Consider the following 18,768-nt stretch of genomic DNA (forward strand, 5'->3'; position numbering starts at 1 on the left):
CCTACCTCCACTTACTAATACAACACTCCCTCCAGGAGTCTGAGATCCACTAGCAAGAGACGCCTTATTGTACCATCACGAAGAGGCACAAAATCTTTCCAAAACCTTTTCGTTCACCATTCCTACCTGGTGGAACGATCTTCCCACCTCTATCCGAAATGCAGACTCCTTGACCATTTTCAAGCGACTTCTGAAAACTCATCTCTTTCGACACTACTTGACTCTATTAAAAAAAAAAAAAAAAATGTGCTTCTCCTCTTTTCTTATTCTTTCCTTTCTAGCTTGTGCTTATCTAAACAATGCCTGAAATATGTTATTATGAGCACTTCCTATGTCGTTCTGCTTCTTTAGAATGAATCGCTTGTTGTATTCCCCAATTGTAAGTCACTTTGGATAAAAGCGTCTGCTAAATGAATAAATGAAAAATAAATGAAATGTTATTAAACATAAAGAACAAATAAATGGGGACAGTTCATTATGAAGCAGCAAAGCAGTTGGGTAAAATTATTTAACAAATAGATAAAACAATGGATAAGAGTATGTTAAACAAACAAATAAAAACATAACACAATGTGTCCATGTTGGTCATTTTCACTATTAAAAAGGAAATGAAAGAAGGTCATCTGATCAGCCTTAAGGTTTTGTTTGAGATTTTGAGTAAATGTGATCAGTTTAAGCATGAGGATCTTCTAACGTATATGACACCAGCCTTGTTTTTATTGCAAATGGAATTGCAATCCAGAAGTGAAATGTTAATTTGTTTCAGAGGCTTACAGCTTCGCTTATCACTTCAAGAAGATAGTGATCATGTATGATAATAGTTTCATCCCTGTAACTAATTTTTTAATAATAACTGATGGTGTTACAAGATTATTCATTTGTATTCATTTTACAGTAAACGTCCTCAGTGGCATCATCAGAAATTACAAACATCTGTCAAAAACTACATTGTAAGATGTATATTGTTTATTGGGATGTGTGTAATTTCATTGTGTAATTCCACTCCTTAACTATAACCATGCAGTAAATTGCATTAAGTTACCTTTTGATTTGCAGTAGAGTGTTTGTAGACAAGTAGCCTATGTAAAATAAAAATATTAAAAAAAGGTTTCAGTACATTCCATTAGCGCATTAGTTAATAACCAATGAGACAATATTAAATTCTAACACAGCCATATTTATTTAATTACTATTTTGTATTTAGTTTCATGACCAACCCAGAGAAGGAAATAACTCATAGTAACTCGTGACGTCAACCTTATCAAAAAAGCTATTGGCTAGAATTTCCGAGCCTATTTATGAGGCGTTTGTGTAGAAAAACTTCACCAGTTCACGGCAACAACCGAAGCGTCTGGTACATTGATTTTAAGTACGCTTTTCTAAAAGGAATTGTTTCTCAGACAAACTCGAGGATGCGGCCTCTACTGCTTTTGCTCCTCGGAGCTCATCTTGCCTATGCTGGTGAGTAGATTTATTTAATTTACCAGTAGGCAATAGTTTAGCATTTGTTTTATGATTGCTTTTAAGTGTTATTCTGTTACACTGAAACATAAACAGCCCACTTGAGTTCAAAGATTTTTATTATACTAACACTTTTCAGACGTGTATTTTGACGTGTTTTATATAGCCTATTTGAATGTTTTAATATCCTAAAGATCTTAATTTAAATGTATCCTATTCAAGTTTGTCTACGACGTTATATTTTCATTAGGTATGATTTGATTTGATTTGATTTTGAAATTGAGTTAACCATACCACTACTACTAATAACAACAATAATAGCTTATAATAAACAATAATAAATAATAATAATTATGCTGGGAAACAAGAGAATAGGAATTGCAGTATGTTCAAATATATAATGAAAATATATAAGTACATAAATAACCTATAGCGATTGTAGCTAACATATATATTTATTGGTTAGAGTTTGAAAATATAAAACATATTCTAGTCTTGAGCATGCTAGTTTGCGGTCTCCGTTCAGTTTCATTTCTGACCTGGGAAGCGTTTTTCTACCCGGATACCGATGACGAACCACTTGCTTGTTAGCCCCACACACTTTAGTTTACTAGCAATTATAAATAAACTTTATAAATGTATGATTGCCGTACTATATATTGTGGAAAAGACCCATTACAGTAAAATAAAAATCAAAATGATTTTTTTTTTTCCCCACAAGACCCAAAGGACATCTGTAAAGAAAAAAAGCACTGTTTGGTGCAGGGTTGGGGAATTTTGACTGCAGGCAGGGTTTTGGCCACTAGATGGCAATATAATGCCATGAAACATTTTACATTTACCTTTATTCAGGTAGACCTTTATCCAAAGAGACTTAGAACTTAGAGTTGTGATCTTGGACCACAAAACCAGTCTTAAGTAGCAGGGGTGTATTAATAGCAATAGCCAAAAATACATTGTATGGGTCAAAACGATCGATTTTTCTTTTATGGTAAAAAGTAATGTAGTGGGGTAAAGTAGATTATCATGTTCCATGAAGATATTTTGTGAATTTCCTACCATTAATATATAAAAACATGACTGAATCCGTTGCACTAAATAATAATAATATTACATTTCTGTTAAATAGATTAATCAAATACAAATCATTATTGTAGCATTTTACTTTCGTTGTTCTATGCTGGAAAAAAAAAACATAAATTTAACAGTAAAAAACAAACAAACAACAAAAAAAAAAAACCGGCAGCTTTGGTTGCCAGAATTTTACCGTAAAAATACAGTAGCAACGTTTTAGGTTCAGAATTGAATTAAATTATATTATGTTAATATACCAAACTACTGAAGTACTGAAATCTGTTTTGTACCTTTGTAATACATTGATGACCACGAATACTAACATATATAGAAGGTGCACATTGTCATTTACACAAATGTTAAACACCATCATGGTAACACATGAAACTGAAATAATGCAATAAATGTTCACTTAACAACATTAGATGTAACATACAATCCAAATGTACACAACTGATAATAAAAAACTAAGAAGAAACAGTTATTTCAACAACAACAACAAAAAAAAAAAAAATTTGAAATGTAATGCAGGGAATTTAATGTAAATTAAATTTTCTTTTTCACTTCCGAAATGGTTTACTACTGTAAAATTATATGTAATGGCCAATTCAGTTATCCACCATATATAGTAGGGTAACTTACCATTAACTATTCAACAGGCTTTTAGCAGTTTTGTAGCATTTTTACCGTTAAATTCACTGTAATTTTTTACATTTACATTTGTCTTTGCCTGAAAATCTCATACCTGTATAAAGCAAATCCAAAGTTTACTGGGTCTAGATGTATGTCTTCTTGTTTTATATTTAGTAAGTAACTGGAATCAAAATGACTTCTGTGTTTTAGCAAACTTGATCAGTGTTTCTGAGTAAATATTGTTCAAATAAAATACAGCACATCTTGCTTTATTTTAGTAAAAACAACTGACAAGGTCTCAAATGTAAACTTAGGTAACTTGGAAAGATCTGGATGTGAACATAATTACAGGGACAATAAGCAACTAAAGCTACAGTCCTTTTGTAAATCAGGGTGTCATTTTTCTTTTTTTGTTAGTCAATTTAAATATTGCAATACAGGTATCTGTTTTCACCTGTTGTGGCATAAATTATTTAGCCTTACTGTGAATTTCAGTGTGGATGTAACACTTAAAGTGTGAATTTTGAACAGGCTTAATGTGAAGATGCCTAATTTGAGATGATGACTGAACCTCTCTCTGTTTGTATCTCTGTCTGTAGGAACACACTCTCTGAAATACTTCTACACTGCTGTGTCTGGAGACATTGACTTCCCAGAGTTTACAGCGGTTGGTCTGGTTGATGAGGGGCAGTTTATTTACTTTGACAGCAACACAAAGGAAGCTGTGCCAAAGACAGAGTGGATCAGACAGAATGAGGGAGCAGATTACTGGAACACAAATACTCAGGGCCTGATTGGCGCACATCAGACCTTCAAAAACAACATCCAAGTCGCAAAGGAGCGCTTCAACCAGTCTACAGGTAAGTTAATAACAAACCACAATCTCCACTAAGGACAGAAATGTTCACTTTTGTATTTTTATTGTATAGTTGGGGTATTTTCAACATTTCACATTGTCACCCTTTTACAATTTAGTCTATGACACAAATATTGTATGTTTTAGTTTTGCCAAAAGGTGGTAAAACAGCAGAATACACCGATATCCACACACACACTCTCAAACACATCTAAAACATACTATGTAACATAATGTTTAGTCAAATTTTGAGCCTTTAAAAGTAATTCAAATTTAAAACTTCTTCAAACTTTATGCTTTAAAACTCAAGCAAAAATCTCTTGACTATTTTTTTTTAATCTAGCTCTCCTTTTGTTAAAAAATGAACTGGTTTTGCTTTAGAAACAGAGGAGAAAAAGTCAAATGTCTGAGCAAAGATGCTTTAGATCAAATGAAAATATTTACTTTTTTTGGTATTATTTTTCGATAGGGAAAAATTATTGTAATTATAGCATAAATATTCATTCATACCATGATTCTCTCAAAATACAAAAATAAAAAGGATAAAATATTGCCAAATAAAAATATATTATAAAATATATGATTATATTGAAAATAAAACAAAGCACATTTCAGGTGTTCAAACGTCAAGCTTTTAAAAACAATTCAAACTTCACATTTTGTAAACTGCTTTTAAAAGCAACATGAAGTTTGGCTAGACAATCATTTTAATCTAGTTACTCTTTTGTAAGAAATTAGTGAAATGTTTGAGCAGACATGCGTTACAGTAGATTAAAATATTATTTTTTTTTATTATATTCAGTGGGAAAAAAGTAGCATAATTATTGCATGAAAATGTATTAGTACCATGATCTTTTTTTATTGATCTCAAAATACAAAATATTATCAAACAAAAATATATTACATTGGTTTTACTAAAAATAAAAGAATGTTACTTTTCAGGTGTTCAAACTTCAAGCTTTTAAACAGTTTAAATTCTATTTTTTCAGATGGAAAAAAACGATAGTAATTATAGCATAAATATTCATTAGTATCGTGAAATTCTCTCAAAATACAAAATAAAAAAGACAAAATATTATCAAATAAAAATATATTACATTGATTTTACTGAAAACGAAAGAAAGTTATATTTTAGGTTTTCAAACTTTGAGCTTTTAAACAATTACAATTTTATTTTTTCAGATGGAAAAAATGATAGTAATTATAGCATAAATATTCATTAGTATCATGAAATTCTCTTAAAATACAAAATAAAAAAGACAAAATATTATCAAATAGAAATATATTCAATTGATTTTACTGAAAATGAAAGAAAGTTACATTTTAGGTGTTCAAACTTTGAGCTTTTAAACAATTTAGAATTATTTTTTTCAGATGAAAAAAAACCGATAGTAATTATAGTATAAATATTCATTAGTATCGTGAAATTCTCTCAAAATACAAAATAAAAAAGACAAAATATTATCAAATAAAAATATATTACATTGATTTTACTGAAAACGAAAGAAAGTTATATTTTAGGTTTTCAAACTTTGAGCTTTTAAACAATTACAATTTTATTTTTTCAGATGGAAAAAATGATAGTAATTATAGCATAAATATTCATTAGTATCATGAAATTCTCTTAAAATACAAAATAAAAAAGACAAAATATTATCAAATAGAAATATATTCAATTGATTTTACTGAAAATGAAAGAAAGTTACATTTTAGGTGTTCAAACTTTGAGCTTTTAAACAATTTAGAATTATTTTTTTCAGATGAAAAAAAACCGATAGTAATTATAGTATAAATATTCATTAGTATCATGAAATTCTCTCAAAATACAAAATAAAAAAGACAAAATATTATCAAATAGAAATATATTACATTGATTTTACTGAAAATTAAAGAAAGTTACATTTTAGGTGTTCAAACTTTGAGCTTTTAAACAATTTAGAATTTATTTTTTCAGATGAAAAAAAAACGATAGTAATTATAGTATAAATATTCATTAGTATCATGAAATTCTCTTAAAATGCAAAATAAAAAAGACAAAATATTATCAAATAGAAATATATTACATTGATTTTACTGAAAATTAAAGAAAGTTACATTTTAGGTGTTCAAACTTTGAGCTTTTAAACAATTTAGAATTAATTTTTTCAGATGAAAAAAAAACGATAGTAATTATAGTATAAATATTCATTAGTATCATGAAATTCTCTCAAAATACAAAATAAAAAAGACAAAATATTATCAAATAGAAATATATTACATTGATTTTACTGAAAATGAAAGAAAGTTACATTTTAGGTGTTCAAACTTTGAGCTTTTAAACAATTTAGAATTTATTTTTTCAGATGGAAAAAAACGATAGTAATTATAGTATAAATATTCATTAGTATCATGAAATTCTCTTAAAATGCAAAATAAAAAAGACAAAATATTATCAAATAGAAATATATTACATTGATTTTACTGAAAATTAAAGAAAGTTACATTTTAGGTGTTCAAACTTTGAGCTTTTAAACAATTTAGAATTAATTTTTTCAGATGAAAAAAACCCGATAGTAATTATAGCATAAATATTCATTAGTATCATGAAATTCTCTTAAAATACAAAATAAAAAAGACAAAATATTATCAAATAGAAATATATTCAATTGATTTTACTGAAAATGAAAGAAAGTTACATTTTAGGTGTTCAAACTTTGAGCTTTTAAACAATTTAGAATTATTTTTTTCAGATGAAAAAAAACCGATAGTAATTATAGTATAAATATTCATTAGTATCATGAAATTCTCTCAAAATACAAAATAAAAAAGACAAAATATTATCAAATAGAAATATATTACATTGATTTTACTGAAAATGAAAGAAAGTTACATTTTAGGTGTTCAAACTTTGAGCTTTTAAACAATTTAGAATTTATTTTTTCAGATGGAAAAAAACGATAGTAATTATAGTATAAATATTCATTAGTATCATGAAATTCTCTTAAAATGCAAAATAAAAAAGACAAAATATTATCAAATAGAAATATATTACATTGATTTTACTGAAAATTAAAGAAAGTTACATTTTAGGTGTTCAAACTTTGAGCTTTTAAACAATTTAGAATTAATTTTTTCAGATGAAAAAAACCCGATAGTAATTATAGTATAAATATTCATTAGTATCATGAAATTCTCTTAAAATACAAAATAAAAAAGACAAAATATTATCAAACAAAAAAATATTACATTGATTTTACTGAAAATGAAAGAAAGTTACATTTTAGGTGTTCAAACTTTGAGCTTTTAAACAGTTAAAATTTTATTTTTTCAGATGGAATAAAACGATAGTAATTATAGCATAAATATTCATTAGTATCATGAAATTCTCTCAAAATACAAAATAAAAAAGACAAAATATTATCAAACAAAAATATATTACATTGATTTTACTGATAATAAAAGAAATTTACATTTTAGGTGTTCAAACTTTAAGCTTTTAAACAGTTAAAATTTTATTTTTTCAGATGGAAAAAAACGATAGTAATTATAGCATAAATATTCATTAGTATCATGAAATTCTCTCAAAATACAAAATATACAAGACAAAATATTATCAAATAGAAATATATTACATTGATTTTACTGATAATAAAAGAAATTTACATTTTAGGTGTTCAAACTTTGAGCTTTATAAACAGTTAAAATTTTATTTTTTCAGATGGAAAAAAACGATAGTAATTATAGCATAAATATTCATTAGTATCATGAAATTCTCTCAAAATACAAAATAAAAAAGACAAAATATTATCAAACAAAAATATATTACATTGATTTTACTGAATATGAAAGCAAGTTACATTTTAGGTGTTCAAACTTTGAGCTTTTAAACAATTTATAATTTATTTTTTCAGATGAAAAAAAAACGATAGTAATTATAGTATAAATATTCATTAGTATCATGAAATTCTCTCAAAATACAAAATAAAAAAGACAAAATATTATCAAATAGAAATATATTACATTGATTTTACTGAAAATGATGCTAATCATGCTAGAAACGTGCTAGCGACATGCTAATCACGTTAGCAACACGCTAGCAACATGCTAGTCATGCTAGTAACATCCTGACAACAAGCTAATGACACGCTAGTCATGCTAGTAACATGCTAACGACGTGCTAATCATGCTAGCAACATGCTAGCGACATGTTAATAATGCTAGTAACTTGCTAATCGCGCTAAAACGACTAAAAACATACTAGCAGCTTGCTTTTATAACTTTTTATGCTTTAATTTCTTAAACCTTTTAAACTGCTTAAAACTTCAAACTTGTTTAAACTTCCTTAAACTTTTTTAAACTTCTTAACCTTTGTTGAAACTTCTTCAAACTGTTTGTTCTGGTGTCATGAGAAATCCAGTCCCCACCAGGAATCGGTCTCCATTAGGACCCAGAGTGATCTTATTGGTTCAACTGACTACTAATGGGTATTATTTTTAGCGCCTGATTACAATTCCTGCAAAATCACGTTGTTTTATGTAGTTAGAAATGCGTTTTAATGACCATAAATGTGTTTTAAATTGCATAGTAGAATTATGTTTTTAAAACATAATAGAGCAGCGTTTTACACGAATAGTGAATTATTCTCGTTTTCTGAATATACATTGACAATTAAAACCACTTAAAAATTGATTTACTCGTGCGTTATTTATCAGACGTTATAGTGCTATATAGCATTTACATACGTTTTTTCAATAAAGAAATTATTGTGGTTAATTACAAATTGATACGTTATTAAATTTCTTTTTTAAAGTATAATTACATAATTGTAATAGATGTATTATATCTATGTTGGTTTTTATAAAAATATAAAACATTTTTGATCAGGCATTACTGCCGGGATCCTAAAGGAGACCCCATTCCGGGGCGGACTCGATTTCTCACTACACCGGCTTTCTCAAACCAACTTAAAGTTCATCTTGACAAACTTTTTTATCTAGTTACATCTTCAATCCAGTTTCTTTAAGAAATGGTGATGTAAAGCTGTTCTTGACTCTGATACTCAACATGTTTCTCTTCAGTCTCTGCTCTTTTCAGCCGTTAATCGATCATCAATGACTGAGATTGAACTAAACATGAGCACAGATGAAGACAAACACACTTTACATTCAATGTCCATCTGTTTGTGGTTCATTCAGTCTGATACACACACACCTGAACAAAAAGATGAATTAAGACGAATTAATGACGTCTACAGAGCAGAAGCTGCTGATTGTGACACGTTTGTTAATGAAGTTAACTTGAGGAAGACGACTTACTGAAAATGATGAATAAACTGGAGAAACCCCATTGACTTACATTGAGGGAGAGTTCAAATGAGCCAAAACTATTTAAATTCCAACTGTCAAAACTCCCAGAATCCTTTGAGACTCAATCAAACTTCTCTTCTATCAACTATTTATAATCCATTCAAACTCAGTCACTCTAACTCGCTAATCATGTTAACATGCTAGTAACTTGCTAATCACGCTAACAACTTGTTAATTACATGCTAGTAGCATGCTAATAATGCTAGAATCATCCTAGCAACATACTACTAACTTGTTAGAAACATGCTAACAACATGCTAGTCACACGTCAATCGAGCTAGAATCGTCCTAGCAACGTACTAGTAACTTGCTAATCGTGCTAACAGCATGCTAGTAACATGCTAATCATGCTAACAAACTGCTAGTAACATGCTGTGTGAGCAGAGATGCTTCAGATGAGATGAAGTTATTTGATTTTTTTATTAGTTTTGATGGGAAAAATATTGTAAGTATTGCATAAATATTCATTAGTGCCATGAAGTTCTGTCAGAAGACAAAATAAAATAGAAAAGGTGTTATTGAGCCTGAATATATTACATTGATTTTAGTTGAAATGAAAATGTGTGAGTAGAAACGCTTTAGATGAGATGAAACTATTAGAAATGTGTGTTATTTTTGATGGGGAAGATTTATCGTAATTATTGTGTACATATTTGTTAGTAGCATGAAATTCTCTCAAAATGCAAGATAAAAAAGTAAAACTATTATTGAACGGAAATATATTATATTAATTTCGCTAAAAATAAAAGAAAGTCACATTTCATGTGTTCAGACTTTAAGCTTTTAGACAATTCGGTTTGAATCTAAGTCAAACGTCACACTTTTTAAACTGCTTTCTCGAGAAACTTAAAGTTTGTCTTGACAGTCTTTTTAGTCTAGTTCTTCTTTTGTAAAAAATAACTGGTTCTGCTTTAGAAACAGAGGAGAAAAAGTGAAATGTTTGAGCAGAGATGCTTTAGATGAGATGAAAATATTTGATTTTTTTTATTATTTTCTGTGGGCGGAAAAATTTATCATAATTATACTTTTAATATTCATTAGCATCATGAAATTCTCCCAAATTACAAAATAAAAAAGACAAAATAGTGTCAAATAAAAATATATTACATTGATTTTTACTGAAAACAAAACAAAGTTACATTTAGGTGTTCAAACTTTAAGCTTTTAAACAGTTAACATTTTATTTTTTTTGATGGAAAAAAATTATAGTAATTATAGCGTAAACTAAAAAGAAATTACATTTCAGGTGTTCAAACTTTGAGCTTTTAAACTATTTAAATGTTATTTTTTCAGATGGAAAAAAACGATAGTAATTATAGCATAAATATTCATTAGTATCATGAAATTCTTTCAACATGCAAAACAAAAAAAGACAAAATATTATCAAACTAAAATATATTATTAGATTTATTTTACTGAAAATAAAAGCAAGTTACATTTTAGGTGTTCAAACTTTAAGCTTTTAAACAGTTTAAATTTTATTTTTTTCAGATGGAAAAAAACGATAGTAATTATAGCATAAATATTCATTAGTATCATGAAATTCTTTCAACATGCAAAACAAAAAAAGACAAAATATTATCAAACTAAAATATATTATTAGATTTATTTTACTGAAAATAAAAGCAAGTTACATTTTAGGTGTTCAAACTTTAAGCTTTTAAACAGTTTAAATTTTATTTTTTTCAGATGGAAAAAAAGTATAGTAATTATAGCATAAATATTCATTAGTATCATGAAATTGTCTCAAAATGCAAAAGAAAAAAGACTAAATATTATCAAATAAAAATATATTACATTGATTTTACTGAAAGTGAAATAAAGTTACATTTCAGGTGTTCAAACTTCAAGCTTTCAAACTTATAATTTTTTTTTAGCTGGAAAAAAATTATAGTAATTATAGACAGGACCTTTTTCTATTCTAACATGACTATCCCTTTGTGTATCAGACAAGGTTCAAAAGAAATGATTGATTCAGTCAGTGAGGAAGAACTGGACTGGTCTTCAGAAAACCAAGTCCTAATCCCAGCTACGACTGTCACTGTCCATTATTTTGGTAATCGAGTCTGTCAATTATTCTAATGATTAATCGAGTAATCAGATAATTATTATATTATATATATTATATATTGTTTCTTTTGTAATAATAAAATAGACCTAAGTTAACAATAGCCTTTAAAATGACTTAAGTACATATATAATAGCACCGAGGCAATAATAATTAGTTTAAATAAAGTATCAAAAGCAAGCATTCATATGGTTTTATTAAACAAAACTGTTCAAATACATAATGTATTATAAACAGTAAACCTACATTATGCATTATAACAAATGCCTGCAGAGACCGCCAACGGCCTTACGATGTTTTTTTTTAACTTTAATATTTGTTTATTCCTTGTTTAATACTGACTCAACAAACATTTAATTAAAATCTCCACTTAATCTTTAATATGTGGCCATTTCTTTACGACAGAAATGCTGCAGACACTGTAATTTGTTGAATATGTGGACATCAAAAACGTGTAAACTCAGGGCGAGGGTTTAAACTTTTATTTTGACATCGCGATGAACAGTTAGCATATAGATGTACTGGTGTATTCTCCTGTGTTTGCGTAGGGTTATAAATGATATACCTTACAAATCTGATGAAATAGCACACGTTGGGTTCCCAGATAAACGTTATTATAAACCAAAACTCACAATCACATGCAGAGATAGAGTTTGAGACGCTCCACACATGGAAATGATAACAGTTCTTGTTTAGCAACATGTACTGTGTACGGAGCCGATCTGAGACACACCTAAGTAACTTACACGCATGTAATTAATTAAAGCGCATATTTTAAACCTGCCTCTATTATATATATATATATATATATATATATATATATATATATATATATATATATATATTTAATTGTAGCATTTGCGAATTTTTAATAGCATCATGCTTTATTATAATTTTACATGGGTTTAATATGTGGAATGCGCCACTTCCGGTATTTTGCCGATTAATCGACACGGGAAAAATGCAATCGAGGATTTTAAAAAATCGATACTCAAATAGAATCGTATGTTTTGGTGCTGGGATGCTGGTTTATGCTGGTCCTTTGCTGGTTTATGCTGGTCATGTTGCTGGTCAAGCACCAGCATAAACCAGCAAAGGACCAGCATAAACCAGCTAATACCAGCATCCCAGCACCCAAACATACCTAACCAGCATATGCTGTTTTTTTTCAGCAGGGCGTGAGGGCGTTACAGGATTCCCAGCTTAAGATCTCTGGAGTGACTTTAAACGCAGACCTTGAGTCAAAAACTCATCAGTAAACACCAATTACTTGTTTATACACTATATGGACAAGAGTATTGCAACACCTTATTCTGTAGAACAGAAAAGGGCACTTTCAAAACTGTGGCAACAAAGATGAAAACATGATTCATGTATTTAAAGATTGTATTTCCATCTGTTGCAACAGTTTGGTAAGTGTCTAAAATGACTGTAACCTTATCTAAAAGTCATTGGTGTTTGGTGATGAGTTTAAGGTTGTAAATTATTAACTGATTAAATGAATGATTCTTTAAGTACTTGAAGAATAATTGATCCTAAATATAAAGCATTAGTAATTCTACTTTGGGCAACATTTGTTTTTTAATTAAAGTAGCATTTATTATGACAGAATGTTCTTCTTAATGTTCATCTTTAATGAAGTTCAATAACTTCACTGATTTGAGTCGCACAAGACTAAAATACACACAACACAGAAACAGTTGATGGTTCAGTTTGATTGGATGTGATGAAAATCATCCGGTAACTAATAGTTTCATCTCATTTAAAGCATCTCTGCTCAAACACTTTTATTTTAAGTAAAATCAATGTTATAAATTTTTGTTCAATAATATTTTGTCTTTTTTATTTTGTATTTTGAAAGCATTTCATGGAAATGAATAATATTTATGCTATGATTATGATCAATTATTTCCGTTGAAAACAATCTAATATTTCCATCTTATCTAAAGCATCTCTGCTCATAAGGATTTTTTTTTTTATCATTTTCGATGGGACAAATTGATAATACTTATTGCGTAGATATTCATTCGTACCATGAAATTCTCTCAATATGTAAAATTATATATATATATATATATATATATATATATATATATATATTACATTGATTTTACCGAAAATAAAAGAAAATTACATTTTAGGTGTTCAAACTTTGAGCTTCTTAACAATTAAAAACAAATCTGATGGAAAAAAGTGATAGTAATTATAGCATAAATATTCATGACAATGAATATTACAATGAAATTCTCTCAAAATATAAAATGGAAAAGAGAAAATATTATCAAATAAAAATCCATTACAATAATTTTATTGAAAATAAAACAAAGTTAAATTTCAGGTGTTCAAATTTCAAGCTTTTAAACAATTAAAAAATATAATTTGAATGGAAAAAATATTATAGTAATTATAGCTTAAATATTCATTCGTACCATGAAATTCTCTCAAAATAAAAAAGACAAAATATTATCAAATTAAAATATATTACATTGATTTAACTAAAAAAAAATTACATTTCACTTGTTCAAACTTTAAGACTTTTAAAAGCAATTAAAGTTTAAAATTTCTTCAAACTTTTTGCAACTGCCTAGCAACCACCCAAAACACAATAGCAACCATTCAGGTCATTATAGCAAATGCCTAGGAATGCCTTAGCAACCACACAGAATGCCTAGCAACCGCAGCAATCTGTGTCTAAAAAGCTGTGTTTAAGCTGACACTAAATGTTCAATGTTTTTAGTCAGATGTGACACTGATTGTTGCTCACATGTAAACACACACATCTACACAAGACCCACATCTTTTTGCATCTGTTCTGTGTGACTTTTTAAATTTGGTTTTAAATCAGATACATATCTGATATCTGGACGTCTGATTTGCGTCTAAACATTGCCTCCCACTGGAATAGCTCACATTGATTTTTAATCGTATCTTTTATTGAATAACCTTGAGCTTTCAAAAATATTCTAATTCTGTGAACTCCTCATACGCACAGGCACAAGATTCATGTTTATATGCCATCATATTTGTCTATTCATTCTTCCTGGATGCTTGTATTTATTAGTACCAGCCAGTTCCATTAGTTCATCATTGCTCTCATCTTTATGTGGATGTTTGGTTTTGTGTAGAAAATAAGACTGGAATATCTTCTGCTTAATAAACAACTCTTAAAGATTGTATTAGAGGAAATGATTAATGGTGAGTGTGATATAATAATCTGTGTTGATTTTCTATTCTCAGGTGTTCACACAAACACTGTGATGTACGGCTGTGAACTGGATGATGATGGCACCAAACGAGGATACGAGCTGCATGGTTATGATGGAGAGGACTTCCTCAGTCTGGATATAAGCACCCTCACCTGGACTGCTGCTAATGATAAAGCTATGATTACTAAGGTTAAATGGGATTCCACTGGAGCATATGCAATGCAAGAGAAAGCATATCTGGAGAATACATGCATTGAGTGGCTACAGAAGTATGTGGTTTATGGCAAGGACACTCTGGAGAGAAAAGGTAATAATATCAGATGCTGGATCACTGTAGCACTGCATAGTCAATGCTTATCATTACTGCATTCACATTTTTAGCAAGAAATATAGCACTTTTATGCTTAAAAACACAACATTAATCTGCTTAAAAATGAGAACAGAATGTAAATGCCATGCAGGAGATATTTCTGGTATAAACCTGCATATTTTACATGTTGGGCATCACTGGAGCATCTGTACATTATAGTCTAAGAAGTGTTCTGCCAAAAACGCATAATACAGAATGAGTGAAATATATATTTTATATTTTATGCATAGCTGCATATTTGTGATTTATGATCCTTTTACATCATATAAGCGTGTGAGAGTGTGAAACAATAATCTTTATTGTGTATGTGCACTGTGGAAAAAAAAGGTTTCAATCAAACTTTAAAAACTTAGCTTTTTATAATTATCTGCTAAAGCTATTGATATGAACTGTGCTCAAAACTACAACAGATTATAAGAAGACATGTATAGCAACTACTTTATTTGAATGTTGTAGGCTTTTTCCAATTTTCATATTCAATCCCACTTGATCTTTTTTAATCATCTTGTCTCTTTCAGTCTCTCCTCAGGTGTTTCTGCAGCAGAAGTCTTCCTCGTCTCAAGTCACATGTCATGCTACAGGTTTTCACCCCAAAGCAGTAACAATCTCCTGGCAGAGAAATGGACAAGAGCATCATGAGGATGTGGATCTTGGTGAACTACTTCCCAATGAGGATGGGACCTATCAGAGGATGAGCACCATTAGAGTTACACCTGATGAGCTGAAGAAGAACCAGTACAGCTGTGTGGTCGAACACCAGGGCGAAACCTTTACAAAGATAGTGACAGATGGTAAGAGTGATTAATAATGGTAAGATTGTCTTGATTGAAGACTATGAACAATGTTGATGGAGATAATTTGTTTGATGTACTTTTGCAAACCTAATATGTCATGCTCTGTATTATTATTAGCTGATGTGATCATAATCACAGATTCTGTTTTTGTATCTTCAAAAATGTTGATTAATGATCTGAGGTTTTATCTGATCATATTCTTCAGATTCTCTTCCCATCGGTATCATTGTTGGTGCTGTTGCTGGTATTCTCGTCCTGTTGGCGGTCATTGGTGTTGTTGTGTTTAAGTTGATGCAGAAAAAGAAAGGGACAGGTGAGACTGAGACAGATATTATTGTCATGAGTATATTGTGTGTTTCATATATTTGTGTGCTGCTCTGATGGGTGAAACTGCTTCACTTAACATCTATTTCTCTGGTTGTTTTTCAGACTTCAAACCAGTCAATCGTAAGTTCCTCATAATCTCTATTTGATTTAAATACATTAATATCAGATGGACTCTGCTACTGGACACTGGTTTATATTAGGCCGTGTACAATATATATATATATATATATATATATATATATATATATATATATATTCAAATCCGCAACAAATGTGTGTTTTAGAAATGTAAATGTATATAGTAAATCAAAATAAAAGTTTACATTTCTCTTTACTGTAATAAATGACACTGTATAAATATCTAAACCTAACAGTTTTATATGCACAGTCTGTTGTATTATTTATTATCTGTATATTGTTTTCTGTTGTAGCCTCTGATGATGTTTCAAACGACTCCTAATTCATGAAGATGTAAGTGTATTTGTATTTAAAAGTATACAGTATCTCTCTGAGTTATGTCAAACAGATAAAATGTAATATGATTCTTTTGGTATTTTAGGATGTCAGAGTTGGAGAGATGAAGTTGAAAAATGATGCAAGTCCAACTGCACATCTGTCCAGTCATACACAAAATTGCACAAAAACAGACACACACACACACACACACACACACACACACACATTCACAATTATAGATTTATGTGATGGGATTTAGGGATTTATGTCTTGTGATTACATGAATTACATCTAAAAAGTAAAGATTTTATTTCTTCAAGATTTCTGTTCATCTGGATTTTCCTTCATTTTATTTACTTATTTTATGACAATATTTTCAATGTCAATGTATCCACCTTGGTAAAACAGCCTATTCAAGTCTATAAAGATTGATCTCTGTTTATGTTTGTTTTTCTGTAGAAGACTAAGTCAATGACATGATCTAATTGTTTATTTAATGCACAATTTCAAGTGTTTGAAATTGTCTAGATTTAATAATTGGGATTTTACAATTAATTACATCAAATACAGCTTTGTATTTTATTCTTTGCAGAGGATTGTTGGGCTTTTAATGTTTATAGAATTAATTCTTTTTCATTCTTTTTTAAAATTATTAACTGGTTCTAAATATGTTGTAAAGTTAAATATTTACATAAATATCTGAACATTAAAATAAAATACACATTTTGCTTTAACTAAAAAAAAAAATACGATTTTTTTCTGTATATTGGTTAACTTCCAAATGATGTAATGTCTCTCTGGTTCTTTCAAAATAAAGAAAATCTCACAAAAAGGAAGAAGTGGTGAATGTATGTCATTATGTAAAACAGCAGAAGGTATCTTGAATCCATTCATAAGATTTGCTTCAATGGCAACTGAATAGAAAATAGAATAGAAAAATAGAAATCTATAAATGACAAGGGTGGCTGTTGTGGTTCCTATCACAAAAAAGGAATAGACTATGATACAGTACACAAAAGTTCACTAAAATAAAAATGTGCAATTATAATGTCAAATAGCTAATAATTTTTCATTCATGAAATTAATTGGGCTGTATTAGTGATTAGGGAATTAGGGAAATTTAATCATTGTGATCAGATCAGGTTTCTATCATATGTTTCTTCTCTAATCACCAAAGCAAATCTAATATGATATACTCTACAACTTGCTTCACTAAATTCTACCTAGCAACAGTAATATGATTGGCCAAGCATGCTGGTATGTCACACTCTTCACCTACAGAATGTCATCTTGAGAGTCATAAGAATTTAAATATATCTTTTTAATGATTGAATTTAATAATGACAATGTGACTGGATATCAGAACATGTCAGCAAAATACAAAAATAACTGCAATTCCAGTAATTTCGTATTTAAGAAAGAGAAGGGAGACACTAGTGCAACTTTGGGGGCTGTGTTCAGGCTAAGGCAAGGAGGAAGCTTTTGGGATTTTGAGTAGTGTAAGTCATAATAAATGTCTTAGAGGTGGGTGATATGGATCTTCTATCATGGTTTAAGTAATTTAATATCATCATCAGGCCTTAAAGTCTCTTCCTTGCCTTAGTGAGAACTCTGAGTTCAACTGTTATGTCTGAAGTAAAACACGCCCCCCCTTACCTTATAAATAAAGAAATGTTAAAAAATGTTAAAAAAAAAAAATTTTAAAAAGAAAGAAATGTGGGGGAAAAATACAATAATGCATAAGGAAATAAATGTAGACATTTATTTTAATTTCTTACAATTTCTTGTAGATTAATGGATTGATTTGACCTCTCTTTGTATATTTACAGTATCTCAAAAGTGAGTACACCCCTCACCATTTTAGTGCATCTTCTCAAGGGACAATACTATAGAAATGAAACTTGAATATATTTTAGTGTAGTAAATGTGCATCTTGTATGGAAGTATAGATTTACTGTCCCCTGAAAATAACTCAACATACAGCCAAAGTGAGTACACAAAAGTGATAACAGCAGTATGTTGTTTAACCATGCAAAGCCACATGTCCTATTCATCATGTTTATGTTTTTGTCTGCTTGACAGGACCATACAAACTTGTGTATCTTGTATTAGAGAAACTGAGTTACAGTACAGTGGCCAGGATCATACAGAGGTTTTCCAAGATGGGTTATGTATGGT

The 18,768-nt window shown here is 29.2% G+C and overlaps 1 protein-coding gene across 1 annotated transcript; it reads left to right on the forward strand.

The window, feature by feature from the left end:
- Positions 1-1,321: 1,321 nt before the first annotated feature.
- Positions 1,322-17,429, forward strand: LOC141290060 (putative HLA class I histocompatibility antigen, alpha chain H). Its single transcript, XM_073822257.1, has 8 exons — positions 1,322-1,461; positions 3,768-4,028; positions 14,675-14,950; positions 15,532-15,804; positions 16,013-16,120; positions 16,237-16,254; positions 16,566-16,605; positions 16,694-17,429. Exons 1-7 carry the CDS (start codon positions 1,413-1,415, stop codon positions 16,592-16,594), a joined length of 1,014 nt encoding a protein of 337 aa, XP_073678358.1. The 5' UTR covers positions 1,322-1,412; the 3' UTR covers positions 16,595-16,605; positions 16,694-17,429.
- The last annotated feature ends 1,339 nt before the right edge of the window (positions 17,430-18,768 follow it).

The sequence above is a fragment of the Garra rufa genome, chromosome 17, assembly GCF_049309525.1.
Source record: "Garra rufa chromosome 17, GarRuf1.0, whole genome shotgun sequence".
Taxonomy (NCBI): Eukaryota; Metazoa; Chordata; class Actinopteri; order Cypriniformes; family Cyprinidae; genus Garra; species Garra rufa.

Coding starts and splice junctions, on each gene's coding strand:
- LOC141290060 (XM_073822257.1), top strand. CDS start 1,413: ATGCGGCCTCTACTGCTTTTGCTCCTCGGAGCTCATCTTGCCTATGCT. Junction 4,029..14,674: donor GCGCTTCAACCAGTCTACAG/GTAAGTTAATAA, acceptor TTCTATTCTCAG/GTGTTCACACAAACACTGTG. Junction 14,951..15,531: donor GGACACTCTGGAGAGAAAAG/GTAATAATATCA, acceptor TGTCTCTTTCAG/TCTCTCCTCAGGTGTTTCTG.